The sequence below is a fragment of the Dendropsophus ebraccatus genome, chromosome 1, assembly GCF_027789765.1.
Source record: "Dendropsophus ebraccatus isolate aDenEbr1 chromosome 1, aDenEbr1.pat, whole genome shotgun sequence".
Classification (NCBI taxonomy): Eukaryota; Metazoa; Chordata; class Amphibia; order Anura; family Hylidae; genus Dendropsophus; species Dendropsophus ebraccatus.
This window is the reverse complement of record NC_091454.1, coordinates 69,357,625-69,378,541: the sequence shown is the minus strand read 5'-3', so window position 1 is coordinate 69,378,541 and position 20,917 is coordinate 69,357,625. Positions and strand designations below refer to the sequence as shown.

General features: G+C 38.9%; 1 protein-coding gene across 2 annotated transcripts in view; it reads right to left on the bottom strand.

Annotated features, from left to right (window-relative positions):
• Window positions 1-20,917, bottom strand: part of ARHGEF37 (Rho guanine nucleotide exchange factor 37) — a 53,506-nt gene that overhangs the window by 10,499 nt on the left and 22,090 nt on the right. For both annotated transcript variants that reach the window (XM_069972390.1, XM_069972396.1), the window contains exons 3-13: window positions 15,169-15,378; window positions 14,180-14,423; window positions 13,314-13,437; window positions 13,079-13,223; window positions 10,793-10,998; window positions 9,520-9,650; window positions 7,284-7,388; window positions 6,243-6,353; window positions 5,028-5,357; window positions 2,463-2,591; window positions 1,953-2,148 (exon numbers count right to left, since the gene is read on the bottom strand). In XM_069972390.1, the coding sequence (XP_069828491.1) occupies window positions 1,953-2,148; window positions 2,463-2,591; window positions 5,028-5,357; window positions 6,243-6,353; window positions 7,284-7,388; window positions 9,520-9,650; window positions 10,793-10,998; window positions 13,079-13,223; window positions 13,314-13,437; window positions 14,180-14,423; window positions 15,169-15,378 (1,931 nt within the window). The remainder of the gene's footprint in view (window positions 1-1,952; window positions 2,149-2,462; window positions 2,592-5,027; window positions 5,358-6,242; window positions 6,354-7,283; window positions 7,389-9,519; window positions 9,651-10,792; window positions 10,999-13,078; window positions 13,224-13,313; window positions 13,438-14,179; window positions 14,424-15,168; window positions 15,379-20,917) is intronic.

Below are 20,917 nucleotides of genomic sequence, written 5' to 3'. Positions count from 1 at the left end.
GCTGCTTTCTGCTCAAAGAATTGACATGTAGAGCTGTCCCATTGATTCTGCAGTGGAGTTCAATAGCAGCAATATCAAGAAACATAAGAGAAGTGCACATAGAGGATTTGTTTTTATTGTTCCTTTGTTTTGATTCTGACGATTTTACTCTGTGTGAACTGGCCCTTAGGATGCTGTGTCACTCATTGATTTTTAGCAGTTGTTTTTTAGAAAAAATATCCAAGAGATTTAAACACATGCTCTGTGGTCATGTTATTTGTCATATTTTTTTTTATTGGTATGCATATATGCTTGATGTACAGTACTTCAAAGCATGAAGACCTTCTATACAGATAGATAAGTTTTAGATATACAGTATACATTGACACTGTACAAGAATAGTGGCATCCATAATTTATTTAATCTGCCACCAGAGACCACTTGGTGGCAGTATATTACTAAAGATATGCTAACAATAGTGCCCAAATGTCAGCACAGTGAATATACTTGTTCACAAATCAGGACAATACAGACAATGGGCCTGACTTGGTCCCTCAGTCTTTATAGTAATGTTGGTAAAAATACCTAGTATGAGTTGTAAATAGAGAAAAAATGGCCTTCATTTGCTAACAAAATAATGGCCATCCCAAAAAGACGGCCATCACTTCTACCGTATGTGAACATAGCCATAAGGTGAGTGAGATATATCTGAAGTTTAGGTGCTATTGTTAGCACAACTTCAATAGTATACTGCCATTAAGTGGCCTCTGGTGGCAGATTAACTAATCACTTATGGCTATGTTCACACACTGTTAAAATGACCGCTGTTATTGTACGAATAACTACCCTAATTTGTTGTTAAATGACGGCCGGCCAATTAAAAAGGCGGTCATTTCCATGGTGTGAAAACATAGCCTATGAATGCTATTATCCTTACATATTGTCAATAATCAATATTATCCTACAAAACTATTTGGATATTTTATACTTGTAGAAGATCTTCATCTTTTGAAGTGCTACACATCAAGCATATACTGTATAAAGACCATAAAAAAAGTTTATGGCCTCAACAGGGACAGACTGTCTGCCTACGATCATAGTTATTGTATGTACTGCTCCTCCAGTACATGACATAAAGAGCCTAGCTATATGTGAATAAATACCCGCCAATGTAGCAAAAGTGCTTTATGTGGAACATGGACAACAAACACAACCACAATAAAGCTTTCTGTATGCTTTTCTGATGCACTTTGTAAAGCTAACAAATCACAGGTAATGTTATTTTTAATGTATAGTAAAAGGTGGGGGGAAAAAACGCCTTTTAAGGTAGCATCAACATACCCTTAAAAGGCATTAATAAAAGCTATTGCATAAATTGCAAGTTCCCCAAAATAGTAGAAAATATAGAGGGCACTCAACAATAAATTTTCTTTACTTTATCAAATCTTCTTTTACATCTTTGTGAAGTACAAGTGCAGGACAAACATGATGAGGACGCCAGAGCTTCTCAAATCAGCGCGGCCGCATCTGATTGAGAAGCTCTGGTGTCCTCATCAGGCTCGTAAAGTAAAGACATTTTATTGGTGAGTGCCCTCTATATTTTTACTTTTTGCATACATTATATTTCTGCCTGTTCAAGAAAAGTGAGCACCACCATATATGCTAGCAAAACCCTATTCGGTTTCATGCTGGGATTTTTTCCAGTACTAGAGTAGTGCCGGTCGCTGTTTCTCCTTTTGATGATTATTATTATTAGACCAAAATAGTGCCATTAAAAATATAACTCATCTCACAAAGAACAAGCCCTAATACAGCTACATTAAAAGATTAAAGAAAAGGTTATGGCAAATGCAGCATTGGAAAAATGTGACGGTTCCTCAAGGAAAAAATTAGGCAGGTTCACAAGGGGTTAAACATTAATAAACAGGATGAAGAACTACAGATTCACTGTACAATCTATCTTTATATTGTACCTCCAGTGTCAACAAGCCATCTGTTCTTATTTCCTTTGGTATCTGCAAACTGGATGACGGCCACCACATCACCGCGTTTGAGTGTGAGTTCCATTTCACGGGTACCCTTCACAGCGCTCATCACTTGGTAGACCTTTTGAGGACCATATTGTTTCAGTAGTTGCTGTGCTTGACGTTCGATGACTGGAATGTGCTCCTAATAAAGGTGAAAGAATACATTGAAATTAAGTACAATATTTACTGCTCTATTAAAGAGGTTTTCAGGCCAAACTAGACTGATGAGCTATGCACAGTCACCGATTAGTCATTGATTTGTGGGGTGCCAACACCCGACAGCGTCACCAACCAGCTGTTCAGTGCCCGCATTTCACAGTTAATGGAGCTTGTTTCTGTCCTCCAGCTGTGGACAGAATCTAGTAATGTTTGACACCTACCCCAGGGTACATAATAAAAAAATCATATGCAACGGACAGGGAAAATGTATTTGAGGCCAATAACATTAGAGCTTACCTGTGGTATTGGGACTGGCAATTGCTCATCAAATTTATTTCTGAATTCACTCAGCTGTAAAATCGAAAGACGGATGCAGTCTTCAACCCATTTCCTAAATTGGGGCTCGGGGGCTGTACTGCACTGCATCTATAAAACAATATTCTAATTCATTATATACAGCATGTGCACTTTTAATTGTTTAGGGCTTTAAATACTTTAGGGTAGCTTCACACATACCGTATCTCAGCGGATTTGATGGTGCGGATCTGCCGCAGATCCGCAGCAGATTTGATCTAAATAACTGAACACTGCATCATATCTGCACCATTGAATCTGCTGCAGATCTGCAGTGGATCCTGTATGTGTGAATGCACCCTAAAGGGAACTTGTCATCAAGAGAATGCCATGTACTCTATCAACATCATGTTATAGAACAAGAAGAGCTAAGCAGATTGATAAATATATAGGAAAAGATTCAGTATAATGTAAAATCCCTGATCATTCTGTGTTAAGGAGTCCAGTGTACAGTGTCACTCAATGATAGTATCACTTACTGGACTCCTTAGCATGGAAACATCAAGATTTAATTTCACTGAAAAAAAGATTAGATATGTACAATTTGTTAAAAATTTTACCATACAAAGCATGTCAAGTAGTGATGAGCAAACATGCTCGTCCGAGCTTGGTACTCGTTCGAGTATGCTGGAAGAGATTAGGGACAGAGCTGCTGCTGGTCAGGGAGAGCACTAGGGAGGGAATTAGCGTTTCAGTAGGCAGGGAATACTAGCAAAACAACCAAACAGCCCTTGTAAGAGCTTCAAATTGTTTTTAAATTGTATTACTACAGACTGCTGGATGGGACTTGCAGTGCAGCTACCACGATTTTAGCAGCACACTGTGGTGATTGGCTGCTGGCACAAAGGGGACATTAGGTGTTGCATACAGACCCCTCAGCACTATTTTATTGGGATCAGTACTATATTTTCTGATTTCTGTATTTCTTACACAAGCCATATCTAAGTTCACTACTGCTTCCACAGTGTAAAGGGGGTGTCACAGAGTGTATATAGGTGCAGACACCAACAGATTGTATCATCACTAATGTCAAGTCATCTTGACAACAAGCCCTAAAACATATTTGAGTGTTTTTTAAGTCTGTATAAAGGATTACATAAATGGTCAAAATGGTGGCTGGGTCAATAAATAAATCCTATGCACAAACAAAAATGTAGAATATCTTAAAACGAAAAACACAAAAGACCTTTTATTATCTTTATAATATTTGTTGATAATTTTAGTTTTTAGTATTTAACTACTATTTTTGATTTAATTTCCTCTTCCTCCCACTCCCCTTCATTTTCCCTTCTCTGCCATCCACCATTTCTTCTACCATTTCTAGAAGCCCTATTAAACAGCTCAATACACAGCCTGTGGGAGAGGCTGCCTGGACGATCTTCAAATCAACCCAGTGTCCCACAGAAGAAAACGGCTGCTCCTATTACACGAAGCGACGGACAGCAGACCGTCGCTACCATGATCAGGGATTTTAGAACATGATGAAAAACAATGATCAGCTGACATCATGCATGTCTGCTGATTGTCACCTTTCAACATGTGCTATTACATGAAACTATTATTGGCTGGAACGGATGGTGTATGGCCGATAATTGTTTGGTGTAACAGGACCCTAACTCCTGACTTGCTTCTTTTCTGTCCCATCTTTCTTTGTTCCCTCTGTCCCCCTCATCCTTCCCTCCTCCTTCCAACCCTTCTTACCTTTCTCGCCACCACACCCTTCCCTTCCTTCCTCTTTCTTGGTCTTCCGTACCTTGTTCTCTTATTCCCAATCTTTTACCATCCTTCTCATTCCTCTATCTTTTTTCTTTCTTCCCTCACTTTCCATAATCTTTTAACTCAATTCATAAGAGAAATCGACTAGCAAATCTTCATTTTGCTGCATAGGAAATGTAACGATTCATAGCACCCACTGAAATTAATGGACCATGTAATGCACAACCTGACTAGTATAACCTGAAGGAGAAACACTGGCTTTAGTGGTTTCAAGTCTACCTATACAACCCATTTATTTGCAGTCTATGTTGGACTTCAAATATTACTCTTGATCTTAGAGCCTGAACGATGTTCTTCCTTAAGGCCCTACTACACCAAGCCATTATTGGCCGCATTTGTAATAGGTATAATAGATAGTGTTAAAAGGCAATGATCAGTTGCCATGCACGATGTTGGCTGATTGTTGTCTTTCAACACGTTGAAAGAAAACAATGCCTATAGGAGTGGCGGCAGCAGACCGCTGCTATCTAAAGATTGTCCAGGCAGCCCCCTTCCCCCCCTCCCCCTGCTCCTCCCCTTTCAATGTCAGTGGATGTAATAGTACCGGCAGCGAGCAGGAACAAGGAGCAAATGAGCGCTGACCTGACAGGTCGACGCTTCCTTGCTCCTTTAATATCGGCCCGTGTAATAGGGCCCTTAGACTACAATTTCATTGATAAACAGATGCACAGCCCTACTTCTAAGTGTGTAAATAATGAAAATGTAAAACTATATATTTTGTGTTTGTTTTACCTGGGAGGAATGCTCTTCTGCTGCAAAACATCCCTGAACAGCTAAATCTTTCTGCACAGCAATGAAACTGAGGAAAATATTATGAAGTAACTGATATGACAGCAAAATGCAGCGAGGCAGCTCCGATAGTAGCATGGAATGAATGGTCTTATAGTTGTTTTGAATGTCCTCTTCTTCCCATGTCATCTTTCCAGTTTCACTGTGCTTCTCCTCCAGGTTCTCATAGTCTAAAAGCTTATCCATTCTCTTTCGGATCAGGTTGTTTGGTCCCTTTAAACATTCTGAAAGGTTACTAAGAGGCTGCAGGACCATTATTTGTAGTCTTCTTTTCTGCAAGTAGCAGGTGATATAAGTTTATAAAGATCAAAGTGAAAAGAAGAAAGTTAACCTATAGATAACCATGTACATATCCAAGAAATGATGTGTCCCTGCAATGTGAGTGCAATAGTGCTAGGGGATCCAAACCTAAGAGCTGTCATTTAATAGTAAATTACCAGTTTGGTAATTTCATTTCTTTTATTAACAGAGACATTGACATTTTCTATTTTGTTTTGGTGGCCATTTTGCAAAAAATAGGAAGTGCAGCCATATTGTTGACGCCTTTTAAATTACCTTCTAAAAAAAATAATCATTTTATTATAAAAAAAAAAAAAAGGTCGACAAAGAAAATAACATGTTTTTGAGAGTTAAATCAGAAGTAACGACTAATGATCTTGTCACTTTTACAAAAATGGCTGCATAACAGAACAGAAAAGTCTAAATGTAGTTACCAAACAACAGGGTACGAATCCCTAGCCTAATTGGTGAAGTGCATGCAGTAATAACAGTATTAGAAGATGTCAGATAGGAAAGTTGAATGGCTAGGCAGATAGATGGGTAAGGGTACTATTACACGGGCCGATGGGTGCCCGATAATAACTGTAAACGAGTGCCGATTTGGTAGACATGTAGCGATTGGTGCCCAACAGTTATAGGTCCAAGCCTATATATATTGATCATCGGCTGATCGTTGTGTTTATTACACGGAACGATAATCGGGCGGGTAGGGCCGATTCAGCCGATTATCGTTCCGTGTAATAGGACCCTAAGTCTGTAAAATGAGTACATGTGAGCCCTTATCCTTGTGGAAAAGGGGTTTCTACATACTTTACTATTGGTTTTGAGTAGCAGTTTGCTGCCAGCCGACTGGATTTCTGAGCCTTACAAATTACTTACAAATGTCGGGAAGATACTGTTGCAGAGCTCCAATGTGTAGCCATTTAATGGATGGATTGAACCTTGCAGGTACTCGAATGGATATGTCTCAGGCTGGATAAGAAAATATTCCTGTGAAAATAGTAAGAAAATAGAGCTATAACTTCAGATAAAGGACAAGTAATGAGTGGTCATATAAAGGCATGGGAAGTGAGAGTACAGGAAAAATGTACGTCCAAAAATAAAGATGCTTGCTTACTATAGCTGAAGAAATTGTTTTCAGTGACATTTATTGCTACTTTTAAGTGCCCAATATTCCTAATAAGCGAGCATCAATCTGCTAGATTGGCACTCACATAAAGAATCTATTACATGGCTTGATTATTATGCAGCAAGGATTGTGTGTGTGTATGTGTATATATATATATATATATATATATATATATATATATATATATATTGTTGGGTGGGGGAGCATGGCCGAAGATGGCCCATTCGGGGGTAAAGGTACGTAGTTTAACAGATTAGTACAGGGGAAAATCTTCAATTTGTTTTCAGAAGACCTGGATCTTAGCACCATCCCCCAAACAATGGTATAGGTTGGCATTTGAGGCCTGACATCTATGGCATGCAGATGGAATTCGTCCCATTATGTAGTTTTGATGCGGAGATATATACGCACTATGTGTAGGGTAGGTCTGAAAGCCTACGGACGGCCTGACAGGCCTTTATAGTCCGGGAGAGCAATGGGTTACGTTTATTTTCCTCAGGAAGTTGGTCAAGGGGTGCATGTAGAGCGTAAAGTAGAGTGTGGACTCCCTAAGCTACTATCTATGTCCCCATAGTGTGTAATCAGAAGACCACTCTCTGCCATTATGTCATGAAAGCATGTAGAGCTTTGCTGCAATCTGGCATTTCCATGTTGTTGCATTATTTTTTGTCAATGAGTATAAATTGATAGCTGGTAGGAAGACTATACAAGGTAAAAATGCTCTATATGTAATCAAATAAAATAAGAGCAAAATAGATGGATCATGTGGTCTGTTTCTATGTTTCTATTACCTCCACATTCTTCACATAGAACACAACATTTTCTTCCATTTGACTAACCAGAGATACCAGTCTATAAAATCTATCGGCAAGACTGTCAAACTCCTTGTCTTCTCTCTGCCAAAAAAAAACAAAACATCTTTCATATTCTACAACATAAAATGGATCATAAAATGCATGCATTAACAAATGGCATCAGCAGACGGCAGACCTCTAAAACAATAAAAAAAATCTATATAAAATAATAAATAATGTTTTGGGTTTTTTTAAATCCCCAGCTTCTAATACTGGTCTACATTCAGTGGCGTAGCTACCATACAGGCTGACCACTGTTCTCCATCTGGCAATCAAGTAGGACAGGAAAATGTCCGCTGAAAAACGCCGCTGTCTACATTTAAAAAAAAAAGTTCTGCTGCCCTTAATATTTTTGCTGATTTAACCCAATTGAATGGTGCTGATTCCATATTTGAAGGCAAAAAATGTGGAATTCGTCAAATTTTTTCACAAATGAGAAATGTTTGATTAACCAAGCCATTTTTAATTTTTGTGCTTTCACTGTGTCCTCCTTGTGTTTAAAAGGCCATAGTGCTTGTGTTTTTTCACCTACAGACCCACATGAGCCCTTATTTTTTGCAGTACCAATTATACTTTGCAATAAGATGCTTAATTTTTCCATAAAAATATGCTGCGAAACCAGAAAAAAATTATTTGTGCAGTGAAGTTAAAAAAAAGCAATTGTTTTTATTTTGAGGGGTTTCGTGTTTACACCGTTTGCCCTATGGTAAAACTGACATGTTATCAATTTTGCTCAAGTCAGTACAATTACAATGATATGTAACTTATACAACTTTTATTTTATTTGATGGCTTTTAAAAATGTCAAACTTTTTTTAAAAAACAAAAAGTTCTTCAAATTATATTATATAAGATAACTTGTAACATCTGTTTCCTCCAGTCACGTTTGGTTTTTCCGCAAAACGCTGTTTACTTATAAACTCTTGTAGTTATAAGGTAACATTATATATAATTATTTTATTTGTAAATGCTGTGTAAAAAAATAATAGCGTACAGAAATATATGCTAAATATGCAGTAGGAATAACTAAATGGAAGAATAAAGAATAAGTAGTTTAAAACTGTTGACGTCGGCATTTTGTGGCTATATACGGCTATATACTGTATATATATATATATATATATATATATATACAGACACAGACACACACACACATTATACAATGAAAGAATGGCCTGCTAGAGAGACATTCAAGATTGGTGAAAAGAATATCAAGAATGAACCACTTGTTAATCCTCAGAAACTGCTGGTCCCTCCACTGCATATAAAATTGGAACTCATGAAGCAGTTTGTTAGGACTTTAGATCAAGATGGGGAGTGCTTAGAGTACATCTGTACCAAATTTCCTGCTCTTTCTCAAGAGAAGTTATAGGCTGGTGTATTTAATGGCCACAAATAAGACTTCTAACCAGAGACAAAGAATTCCTTAATACCACGAAACAATAGAAAAGAATGCATCGTCTGCCTTTTCTGATGTCATTACAGACTTTCTTGACAACTTTAGGGCAGAAAATTATAACCTTGTAGTTCAAAATTTATTGATCTCTTTTTAAAGACTCAGGGCAAACATAAGTGTTAAATTGCATTTTCTTCATAGCCACCTGAACTACTTCCCTTCAAATCTCGGAGCTATGAGTAAAGAACAAGGAGAGCGCTTTCACAAAGACATCAAGACCATGGAACGAAGATATCAGGGCAGATGAAGCCCAGACATGATGGCACACTACTGCTGGTGTTTACAGCATGACAACCCTGATAAGAACTATTCCAGGGACTCAAAAATAAGATTTGCGGATGGGAGATCCCTTCATCTCACCCGTCCAGGCCTCAGCATCGCACTGACACAAATCCCGGCTCGGCAATCTATAGATCTGGGCTGATAAATACAGTGTAATATAGTGTAATAAATACACTTTTAGCTTTTTTAAAAGTTCTAATTTTAAAAAAAATAAAAGTTATATAATATAAGTTACATCGTAATCAGTAATCATACTGACTTGAGGAACATAGAGCTGCCGTAACCCAGAATTGCCACTGGTTTGACCAATTTTTTTTTTTTTTTTTTTTTTTTTTTAAGTTGGATGTTTTTTTTAATAGCATTTACACAGATGTGAGAACATACATATACGTTCATATTAATTAGAATTTATTGAAACAAGGTTGAACAGTCCTACCTTGAGTACCATGCCAGTCTGTTGTTTTAGGAACAGACTTATTCGTTGAGACTTCTTACTTAGAGTGTGAGTGCTCAGAGTTGACATCTTTTCCATTAGAGACCGCTGTTCTACCCGCAGGTACTTTCCAGCTGTTCAAAGGAAAAAAATATATAAATAATTGTTTGAGCATGATATTTAATTTTGCATTATCCAGTCATTATTTTGTCACTCGAATCCCCCGGGGTCCAGCTGCTTCCTGCTTTTGAGGCGTGACGTGACAGGCCAGCTCAGCCATTCTGCGGCTGTAGCAGTGTTCCCTGAATGGCTGAATGGCCCATCTAAAGTCCCGTTTTAAGATCAGGCCAGACACCGGAGGACCGGAGCAGTGAAATGTGGGTCGCAAATTGTAGCCAGAGAGGTAAGTGAATGTTATTGTTTTCACCCACCCCCTTCCAGGGCATTGCCGAATACCCCTTTAATACAACATTATGCTATGCTATAAAATTTTGATTGGTTGTTGCCCAGCCTCATGGACCTGTGGTGCCTGTAACTTTTCTTGTGTACCATAAGACTATGGCTTCCCACTGCGTAAGAAATCAGAACACAGCGCTATTTCAGGAAATGGAGCTGTGTTGTAGTTTCAAATCAACAAGTAACTGCACAAAAATCCACATGATGGGTCACAGTGTAGACATTGCTTTAGCACCATAGAACAACCTTCTACTTGAATGACTCCTATATGCTATGACATTTAATGAGCACTTAGTTGCAGTCTATATGCACCTTATTATTCACATGCTCAGTTATTAGTAGAACAATGATGGTGTTGTTTATTGAAATATTTTTTTTTATTAAAAAAAATACTAAATCTGCTCCTCTAAAGCAAGATGGCCTCTTCAGGGAGGGTATGAGAAGAGCAGAGGACACCTTTTGATATAGTAGTTTAATATTTTTAGCAAAAAATGCTACAAAACACGAAAAAAAGTTAACAAATATGTTTTAGGCTTTATTCATGCAGTACAGTCAAATTTGGTGATATAACACATTGCAAAGGGAATATATTGCCTAGATTTGTTTTCAGTGAGTAGAACCTGATACTGAAACATGTTCTTATTTTCTAATTTCTGACTTTAATTTTCTATTTTTTTTTCTTGTGCAATATTTGGGGGGAGGGGGTGCATCTTGCCTGAGCTTTTCTTACCAGCATTTAGTAATATGCTTTACAGCAAGCCTATAATAGTAGTCTGAAAATACATTCCATTCAAAATTACGCTAGTTAAACGTATCTCACCAACTTCTTTGCGTCTCTTATTTTCATTGATGTTGGCATTCACCTCCTCCATGGTGTTTTGGGCTCTCTGAAGTGCATCCCATGACTCTTTATTCTGTGTATCTGTGCTCAATATATTATGTAGTAACAATGGATACTTGGTGATACGTTGCACAGGCATGATAAGATAGAAGCTGAGATCTGTGTAATGAGATGAAGACCCACTCCTTTGCGTAAAGAAAAGGACAATTGTTGATTATATTGCATTGTACGTATAGGTTTAGTGCTTCTTTTGAAGCGTTGTTTAACTTAACAGTGACTTCTAGAGGTTCTACGAAAATAACAAATCTATCTAAAACATTTCTTTTACAATCCATGTTTTTACAGCACAATACATTCAGCTTCAAAGAAGCCATAAAAAAGGAGGACAATTAGAATCGAAAAGTTGAAGGAAGATGAAAGTGGAGAAACGGTAAAGAAACTGCATGAGCAATGTGGACCAAACCATGATTACTGGTTTATAAAGCATGGAAAAGATTTAAAGGGGTAATCCACTCAAACATAACTTCTGATATGTTGCTGCCAATGGTGAGGCTAAGGGCCCTATTACACCAACAGATTATCAGACATATTTTTTTAAGCCAAAGCTGGAAATGGATTTGAAAAGAGGAGAAAATTCAGTCTTTCCTTAAACAAAGAACTGGTCATAGTTAGAGATGAGCGAACCTTGAGCATGCTCGAGTCCATCCGAACCCAAACTTTCGGCATTTGATTAACGGTGGCTGCTGAAGTTGGATAAAGCCCTAAGGCTATGTGGAAAACATGGATATAGTCATTGGCTATATCCATGTTTTCCAGACAACCTTAGAGCTTTATCCAACTTCAGCAGCCCCCGCTAATCAAATGCCAAAAGTTCGGGTTCGGATTGACTCGAACCCAAACCCGGTTAGCTCATCTCTAGTCATAGTCCATTCCTGGCTTTGGCTTTTAAAAAAAATAGTCAGATAATCTGTTGGTGTAATAGGACTCTAACAATTCATTCCATACTTGTTATCTATTTGGTCTCCGTCTCCCAGTTCTCAGCTGCTGCTTTCTGATGAAGCACAAAAATCTGTGTGTGAGCTTTTTTCTCTGTCTCCCCCTCCTCCCTTTTGAGATAGCTGATGTAAACAAGTCCCTGGCAAGCAACATTACAGCTTCTTTGTAATGCTGAGAGGGTTATTATGAGGTCAAGTTGCTAATGAATTCACTGTGATTAATCCTTCCAGCATTACAAAGAAGCTAAAATGTTGCAGAAACAGCCTGCCAGGGACTTGATTACATTAGTTGTCTCAGAAGGGAGAAGGCGGGGGAGAGAGAAAAGCTCACACACTGATTTTTGTGTTTTCAGCAGAAAGCAGCAGCTGAGAACTGGGAGAAGGAGACTAAATAGATAATAACAAGTATTGAATGACTTATTAGTCTCACTGTGGGCAGCAACATATCAAAAGTTATGTTTGAGTGGAATACCCCTTTAAAGGATGTCTGTCTGTATAAATTGTCATGCATCAGAGTAAGCAGGTGACACCATGTAGCTCCTTTGGCTTTTTTTTTTACACGTGCACGATCCTGGCTACTCTATGTGCAAGGGACCGTAACATGGCTTCATTCCAGTGAATAGAACAGTGCCACATTTCCCTGCATATAAGGTGGCTGGGATAGTCTATAAAGTAGAAGCAGTCCTTAAAGCGATTTTTTACAACCTTTTAATCAATGGCCTTTTCTTAGGATAAACCATAAATGCATGATTGGTAGTGTGCTGAAACCTGGCACCCCTGCCTCTCAGCTGTTAGACAGAGCCGCTATGCTCGGATGTACAGTGTGAACAGAACGTGAAGCCTTGAATTCATTCATGTGTGGATGTCATGCTGGGTTACTGCAGCTAAGCTCTCATTGAAGTGAATGGGAGCTAAGCTACTTTAACCTGGCACGGCTACTATACAATCAATAGAGCCAAGCCTTTCAGCTCTGTCAGCACCCCACCGATCAGATATTGATGACCTATGCTGAGGATAAATCATCAACAAAAAAGTACTGGTAAAAAAAAAACCTTTAACTAGAAATGCAGCACCTTCATACTGAAGATCAGAAGCTGTCGAGACAACAACGTGACCCTCATCAATAAGAAACAAATGGCATGTCATAGCAATATAAAACTAGACATAAATTAACATGTTTAGCTACATCATAAGGAACAGAGTTCAATATCATGATACATGGCTCCATTTACAGTTCTGAAAACAATAGTTGTGTGTTAGTGATACTCACAATGCGTATTTCATTGCATATTGGATTAATTCGCCTACATGTGTTTCTTGGTAGTGTTGAAGCAATGACGTGGTTCTGGTATATGCAGAACAATATACAGTATATACATTTTCCATATCTTTGCTGTATTCCTGAAAGAGACTTCCTGAAAATCAGAGAATGTCCATAATGTCAATAACAACATTAATAATAATCGTACAAGTTGGACAAAAAATTATTTCCTGTCTATACTTACCAATACAAATAAGCTGGTTTTGATGATCATGTTCTGTCTTTTTCAGTTCATTGAGAAATGATTCATGGACTAGAAGGATTTCATTCAGATTGGAGAATAAACATTTCACATCAATATCAGGAATCTAGAAGACCACAGATCAAAGTAAAAAATTGTTAAGTTGTAACATTTCTTTACATCATACTAACTAGATTAAGTCACTCCAAGCTGTCCAGCAAAAACACATCACTGCACCCCACCTGATTGGCTACCACTTTCTGGACTTCCAAGTGTATTACACTCACCATCTTGCTTTTAAGATCTCATCCTGCTTTCTTACCCTCTTTTCTTGGCTATCAATTTCATGGACCATCAACAAAGCATCATGTGGATAGCTAGAGCCACTACCATCTCTGCCTGCTGAAGTACACTATAAAACCCCTCACTTCTACAGTCCCCTAAATAAGCTAAGACACCAATATGTATGTTCACACTGCAGAAAACAGGTGAAAAATTCCAAGCTAAAACCCTACGGCGCACTGCGCTCGGAAACTCTCCCTACCTCACTGCCTCAATGTTAAGTATAGGGCGCCTCTGCTCTCCGCAGCTCTCTGCTGAAAGAATTGACATGTCTATTCTTCAGTGGACATATATATATATATATATATATATATATATATATATATATATATATTGTATAACTAGCTGCATAATGGATTAAAAAAATACTGGAGTGTCCCTTTTAAGGTTAGTTCTTAAGTCAAAATACACAAATGACTACCAGTTTCTTCTAAAGCACTTTCCTACTCTGAAAAAGATTTGGCATCAATATTTTGGTAATGCTGCATTACGTATATAGAAGTCATCAGTGCAATGAACTCACATACCTCCTCCATCTTGGGCTGAATTGTGCCTATAAGAAGTCGCAGAGATTTCACATAAGCTACTTCTGTGGAAATCAGCTCTTCAACAGCAGGTTGAACAATTCTTCTAAAACCCTCCACTTCATCATACACAGGTTCCTCAATATGAGGGATGTTTTCATATATTCTATCCTCTTCTATTTGATGTGTGTCCTCACTGCCGTTGACATCTCTCTGTGTGTTAGGGTTATCCATGTCCTCAAGGAAGCTGCACAGAAAACAAGGTTACAACTCCTACAATAATGATGACTGTCCAATTAAAACGGCCGTCATTTTGACAATGCTGAACATAGCAATTGACTGTTTAGTTTTTTATAAATGTACGCCTATATTTGACAGAAAATGTGGATCCTTACATGAATAATATAATTGATAAGCAGACTTTAGTCCCTGGCTCACCACTCAGTCCCGGTCTGTCTGCACTGAGCACTGAGACCCCCCCCCCTCCCCCACCCCGGTCACAATATTTTATTTTTTTAAATTACAGTAACACTTTCAATTCTTGGAAACCTCTAATATTATCACTGCATTTCAGACATGTATGTCTGACTGTCTCTCCCTAGCCCATATTGCCTAATACTTTTTTGAAAACGTAAAACTTCAGCTGGAACTTCTATAGGGCAAAGATTTTCTACATTGGCGCTTGGCTCTGTGCCAATTTAAATATGTGAAGAAATATGATGAATATATGGCAGAAGGAAAACACAGGCAAGTTTTATACAGGTATATATTGAATGTGCAAACATCACTTTAATGTCTAATTTACTACTGTTCTGCATCAATTTCTGAAATCAGCACATCAGCCATAGATTTATAGCCAAGTGCCTAGTATGAGAGTACATTTTGTCCCATCAGGTTCACAAATGATAGGACAAAGCAGATTTTGAGTATGACATGCATCACCTACCATGCAAATACTATCTGTAATGCAAACTCTCATGCTTGTGACCTACCTAGTCTGAGGATAACTAGGTCCTACAGGGATGTCAGTATCCATCACAAATACAGAATCATCAAATTGCTCATCAGCAAATGGATATGCTTCATATACACTTTCTTCATCGTATGCAGAGTTATGTTCTGGCGATGTCTGGATATAGGATGGAGAATCATCAAAACTCTTTTGAACACTTGACTGTGAACTACTTGAATGAACTGAAGACCTGTGAACGAGAAGAGTAATTTTTATACCATGTTTAACATATATATGAGATTATTAAATAAGATATTGTTTTAATTGTTGGACAAACATCTAGGTTACTTAGGAAGGATTTCCAGACAAGAGCTTGATCGATAAATTGTGCCTTCTGAAGGCACTGCAAAGGAGCGCCGATGTCGCTGATAAAAGGACCCTTGGTCAAATTCTACAAAAAACATAAGACTGTGTTTCAAAGAAAGATAATAATAGTAAATACTACTACAAAACAACCCAAGGCAGAAAGACCCACAAACAAGCAACAACTGAAGACAGCTGCAGCATAGACCTGGTAAAAAAAACCAAAACCCAGCACTGTGCACACAAAAAAATGTCACATCGGCAGGTTTCCTACTGTAACATAGAGTCAAAGAGGAGTTATGGCTCAGCACCTGTGCATGCCTCACCACTCCTTCCTTTTCCCTCTTCTTCATCAATAAAATGCTGCTGGCCATCTGCTCGCTCAGCTGTCAGCCAGTGTCTCTGATTGCCGCTCAGTAGCTCTGTAGCCAGTTTATGTCTGAAAGAAACACTCAGATATAGCTACATTTTTGAGCCAAAACGTGTTGGAGCTGAGGTCTAGGGGTAAATCACCTGTCTAGAGCCCACCAGCAGTTTTTTCTTTCGTTTGAATCCCCTGATGGAAATGAAATATAGGTATTTTCTTTTTCTTATTATTGCAGAATTTTTAAAAGAGCAAAGAATTCCCAATCAGGGCCAAATTAGCTTTAAAATTAGTTTTTTAATACAATGATGAAAATAAAACAAATAAATATATATATATGTTTTTATTTTTATTTTTCTCATCATTGTATTTAAAGAACTATACTAATTTGGACCAGTTTGGGAATTCTTTGCACTTTTGAAAATGATACAATAATGAAAAAAAAAAAAAATAATTATATTTCATTTCCATCAGGGGATTTGAGCCAAAGAAAGACCTGCTGGTGGTCTCCAGACAGGTGACTTATCCCTAGACCACAGGGGTCTAGGGAGGGACCAGGGGATTCAACTATATCTCATTGCAGATCAGTCCTCTATTGGAAGATACTGACTAACAGCTAAGCACAACCAAAGTGCGGCACAAACAGTGAGCCACAACTTCTCTTTGACTCTTCCATACAGTAGGTGACCTGAGATTGTGCATAATCCACTCCAGGCACAAATTATCAAAAGGAACCATGCTCACAAGGGGACTACCAGCTACATTACACTGTCAGCACCTTAGGTAGGGCCCGGGTGCTGACAGATTCCCTTTAATTAAGTAAAGAAAGACAAGAGGCTATTAAGTTCAACCTACAGAAATCCTACTGGGTTGATCCAGAGGAAGGCAAATACTGTCACTGTCCAAATTCCTCTGCATCTGTATACTGTAACATATACCATACAGTGAAGATTATTGTGGACATACTCTTTATCTTTCAAATGTTTAAATATGAGGGTTGGTCTACAAGAGGTTAAGTTCTCAGCTTAGCCATTAAATATACTTGTAATATCTACAGAAATGTGCTTGCCTGCATAAATAAATGTCAGCTTATGTATGTCATTAAACATAAAAAAGGAATCGATGTGATACTATTGCTGTGAGCTATACTTTCAGAAGGAAATAGGTTGTGCTTGCACAGCAGGAATGTTTTTGTAATGCAAAGTCCTTTGTTAAGCCTACTAAAATAAAACTTCCTGGTTCTTAATGTTTTAAAAGCAAAGAATTGTATTTCCTGAATTGTATGACGCTTTAAAAAAGTACAAAGGGAGTCAGGTTTGTCATTCCGGGCACCAAATCCACACCCTTCTGCATAGTACCTGTGTTTGTTGATATAGCAGCAGGCTTATAACAAGGTTCCTATATGAGCTGCATGTAAGTTGCCCAGCCTGGTTCTCCTCAGTTTTTTATGTTCATGTGCATGGTTACAAACTTTGAATCCTGATGGGGCTTCTTATTTACATTATATCCCTACTGAGGTTCCACTGTTACTTATAGCCCCATTTATTATAAATTAACACCATTTACTGCCATTACTGTAGGAGATCTAGAAATTGCTGAACTAGTCCAAGGACTAACCGGAAGATTGCCACAATATGCTTAAAAACATCCTAAACTCTTCGGGTTCAGCAACGTTTCCCATTTGACTCACGGCAGCTGAAGAAGTTGGATGTCGCCCTAGGAAATCTTAGAAAACATACACAGCCGTAGGCTATATCCATGTTTTCCTGGCAGCCCTAGCGCGGCATCCAACTTTTCCAGCCACCGGGAGTCAACTGTGAAGTGTTTTGGTTTGGAGAACGTTGCAGAACCCAAACAGTTCAGCAAATCTGCTCACACTAATCCTGTTCTTTTTTCCAGCTTTGGGCTATGTTCCCACAATGTAAAAATAAGGTAAACGGCTGTTATTAATATTCATATTCATTAATAATGGCCAGTGGCGTAGCTATAGGGGTTGCAACGGTCGCCATGGCGATCGGGCCCCTAGCTAAAGGGGGCCCCCTGGGCTCCCTCACCACTTCCTGCCTGCAGACAGCCTAACACTGCACTGTGGGGTCCTGATTCCTCCCCATCACCTGTTCCCTGCTCTCCTCTGCAGTCCGTGCAGGGAGGAGGGGAAGGGCGGGAGAGCATGGTCCGGCAACAGGAGAAAGAGGAGGGAGGAGGAGGGAGGCCAGGAGCTGCTGACTAAGTGAAGTTTCCTCACAATAAGTAAGTGTCTGTGGTGTGTGTGTCTGTGCTATGTGTGTGTGTTTGTGTGCCTGCCTGCCTGTCTCTGTGTATGAGAACTGTGGATGTAAATATGCTGTGTGCAAGTGTATGTGTATAAAGTGTGTTTCTGTATGTAATGTGCTCAGTATGTGTATTGTGTGTGTAAAGGATGTACAGTAATGTGTATATGATGTATGTATATATATGCATGTACAGTATGGGTGGGTATATGATCCATGTACAGGATGTGTATATGATGCATGGACAGTATGGGTGTGTATATGATGCATGGACAGTATGGGTGTGTATATGATACATGGACAGTATGGGGGAGATTTATCAAAGGGTGTAAAATTTAGACTGGTGCAAACTGCCCACAGCAACCAATCACAGCTCAGCTTTCCTTTCAGCACTGCCTAAAGCTGAGCTGTGATTGGTTGCTGTGGGTAGTTTGCACCAGTCTAAATTTTACACCCTTTGATAAATCTCCCCCTATGTGTATATGATGCATGGACAGTATGGGTGTGTATATAATCCATGTACAGGATGTGTGTATGATGCATGGACAGTATGTGTATATGATGCATGGACAGTATGGGTGTGTATATGATGCATGGACAGTATGGGTGTGTATATGATGCATGGACAGTATGGGTGTGTTTATGATACATGGACAGTATGTGTATATGATGCATGTACAGTATGGGTGTGTATATGATCCATGTACAGGATGTGTGTATGATGCATGGACAGTATGGGGGACATGCATCATCCGGCGTACTGATAATTTTCGGCGTAAAGTGCCGATATGCGAATAATTTTATTCGCAATTGGCCGATTTGCGAATAAAATATTAGCATATCGGCACTTCACACCGAGTACGCCGGGGGGGTGGGGAGGGGGTGTGGAGGGTGCGGAACAGGTTTTTCGGCTGTGCGCACTGACGTGCACGGGATTTATGTAGAGGCAGTCCGCCTCTACATAAATCTCCGTAGCGCCAGAGATGCGGGGACATTTATAAGTCTGGCGTAAAAAACGCCGGACTTAATAAATGTCCCCCATGTGTATATGATGCATGGACAGTATGGGTGTGTATATGATACATGGACATATAAAGTATGTGTATATGATGCATGGACAGTATGTGTATATGATCCATGTACAGGATGTGTGTATGATGCATGGACAGTATGGGTGTGTATATGATGCATGTACAGGATGTGTATATGATGCATGGGCAGTATGTGTATATGATGCATGGACAGTATGTGTATATGATGGATGGACAGTATGTGTATATGATGCATGGACAGTATGGGTGTGTATATGATGCATGGACAGTATGTGTATATGATGCATGGACAGTATGAGTGTGTATATGATCCATGTACATGATGTGTGTATGATGCATGGACAGTATGTGTATATGATGCATGGACAGTATGAGTGTGTATATGATCCATGTACAGGTTGTGTGTATGATGCATGGACAGTATGTGTATATGATGCATGGACAGTATGAGTGTGTATATGATCCATGTACATGATGTGTGTATGATACATGGACAGTATGTGTATATGATGCATGGACAGTATGAGTGTGTATATGATCCATGTACATGATGTGTGTATGATGCATGGACAGTATGTGTATATGATGCATGTACAGTATGTATGTAAATGTGTATGCATGTACAGTATGTGTGTAGGTGATATATGTGCAGTTTGTATATGCGTATGTGTAGTCTATATAACAGTGTGAACAGGATGCTATGTTGAAACACATACAATTCTTCTTTTCAAATGGTCAAATCTTTATGATTAGCAAATTCCAGCAGCACATACAGATGTACTTTAGTAATAACACCCATGTATATCACCCAGTGCACACGATGCGGCTTCAGAGAACATCTATTCCTCCAAGTTCAGTCTTTGACATCTCAGGCGTTGTTCACAGAGGCGAGACTAAAGTTTCCATGATACATGTGCAACATTTCAAGCCTTAACAAAGAGAGCGTTTTCCCTTGAAACGTTGCACATGTATCATGGATCATCTCACCTCTGTGGACAACGCCTGAGATGTCAAAGATTGAACTTGGAGGAATAGATGTTTTGTGAAGCTGCATCGTATGCACTGGGGGATATACATGGAGGTTATTACTTTTGTAAGTCTGTTTGTACTGGCATTTACTAATAATGAAGATTTGAGCATTTGAAAAAAGTATTGTATGTGTTTCTTTATGGACTGGTATATATATGTGTATGCATGTTCAGTATGTGTGTATATGTGTATGCATGTACCGTATGTGATATATATATGGCGTATGCATATACAGTATGTGTGTATATGATGTATATATGCATGTACAGTATGTGTGTATATGGTGTATGCCTGCACAGTATATGTGTATACAGTGTATGTATATAGTGTATCTATGTACAGTATGTGTGTACATGTGAGCCCTAGAGAAGACCAGGAACCTGGACAGGTTATCCCTAGAACTACAACCTCCATCATGACCTGCTGAGAGTTCATGATGAGAGTTGTAGTTTTACAGCATGTGGTTCTCCAGGTTGCAGCACTACAACCTCATTATGGCCTGCTGGCGGCTCATGATGGGAGTTGTAGTTTTGTAGTCTTCTGTCTCTCCAGGTTGCGATACTACAACCTCATCATGTCCTGCTGGCAGTTCATGATGAAAGTTGTAGTTTTGCAACATGTTGCTCTCCAGGTTGTAGTACTACAACCTCATCATGACCTGCTAGCAGTTTGTGACGGGAGTTGTAGTTTTTCAGCTGCAGAGTCAAAGAT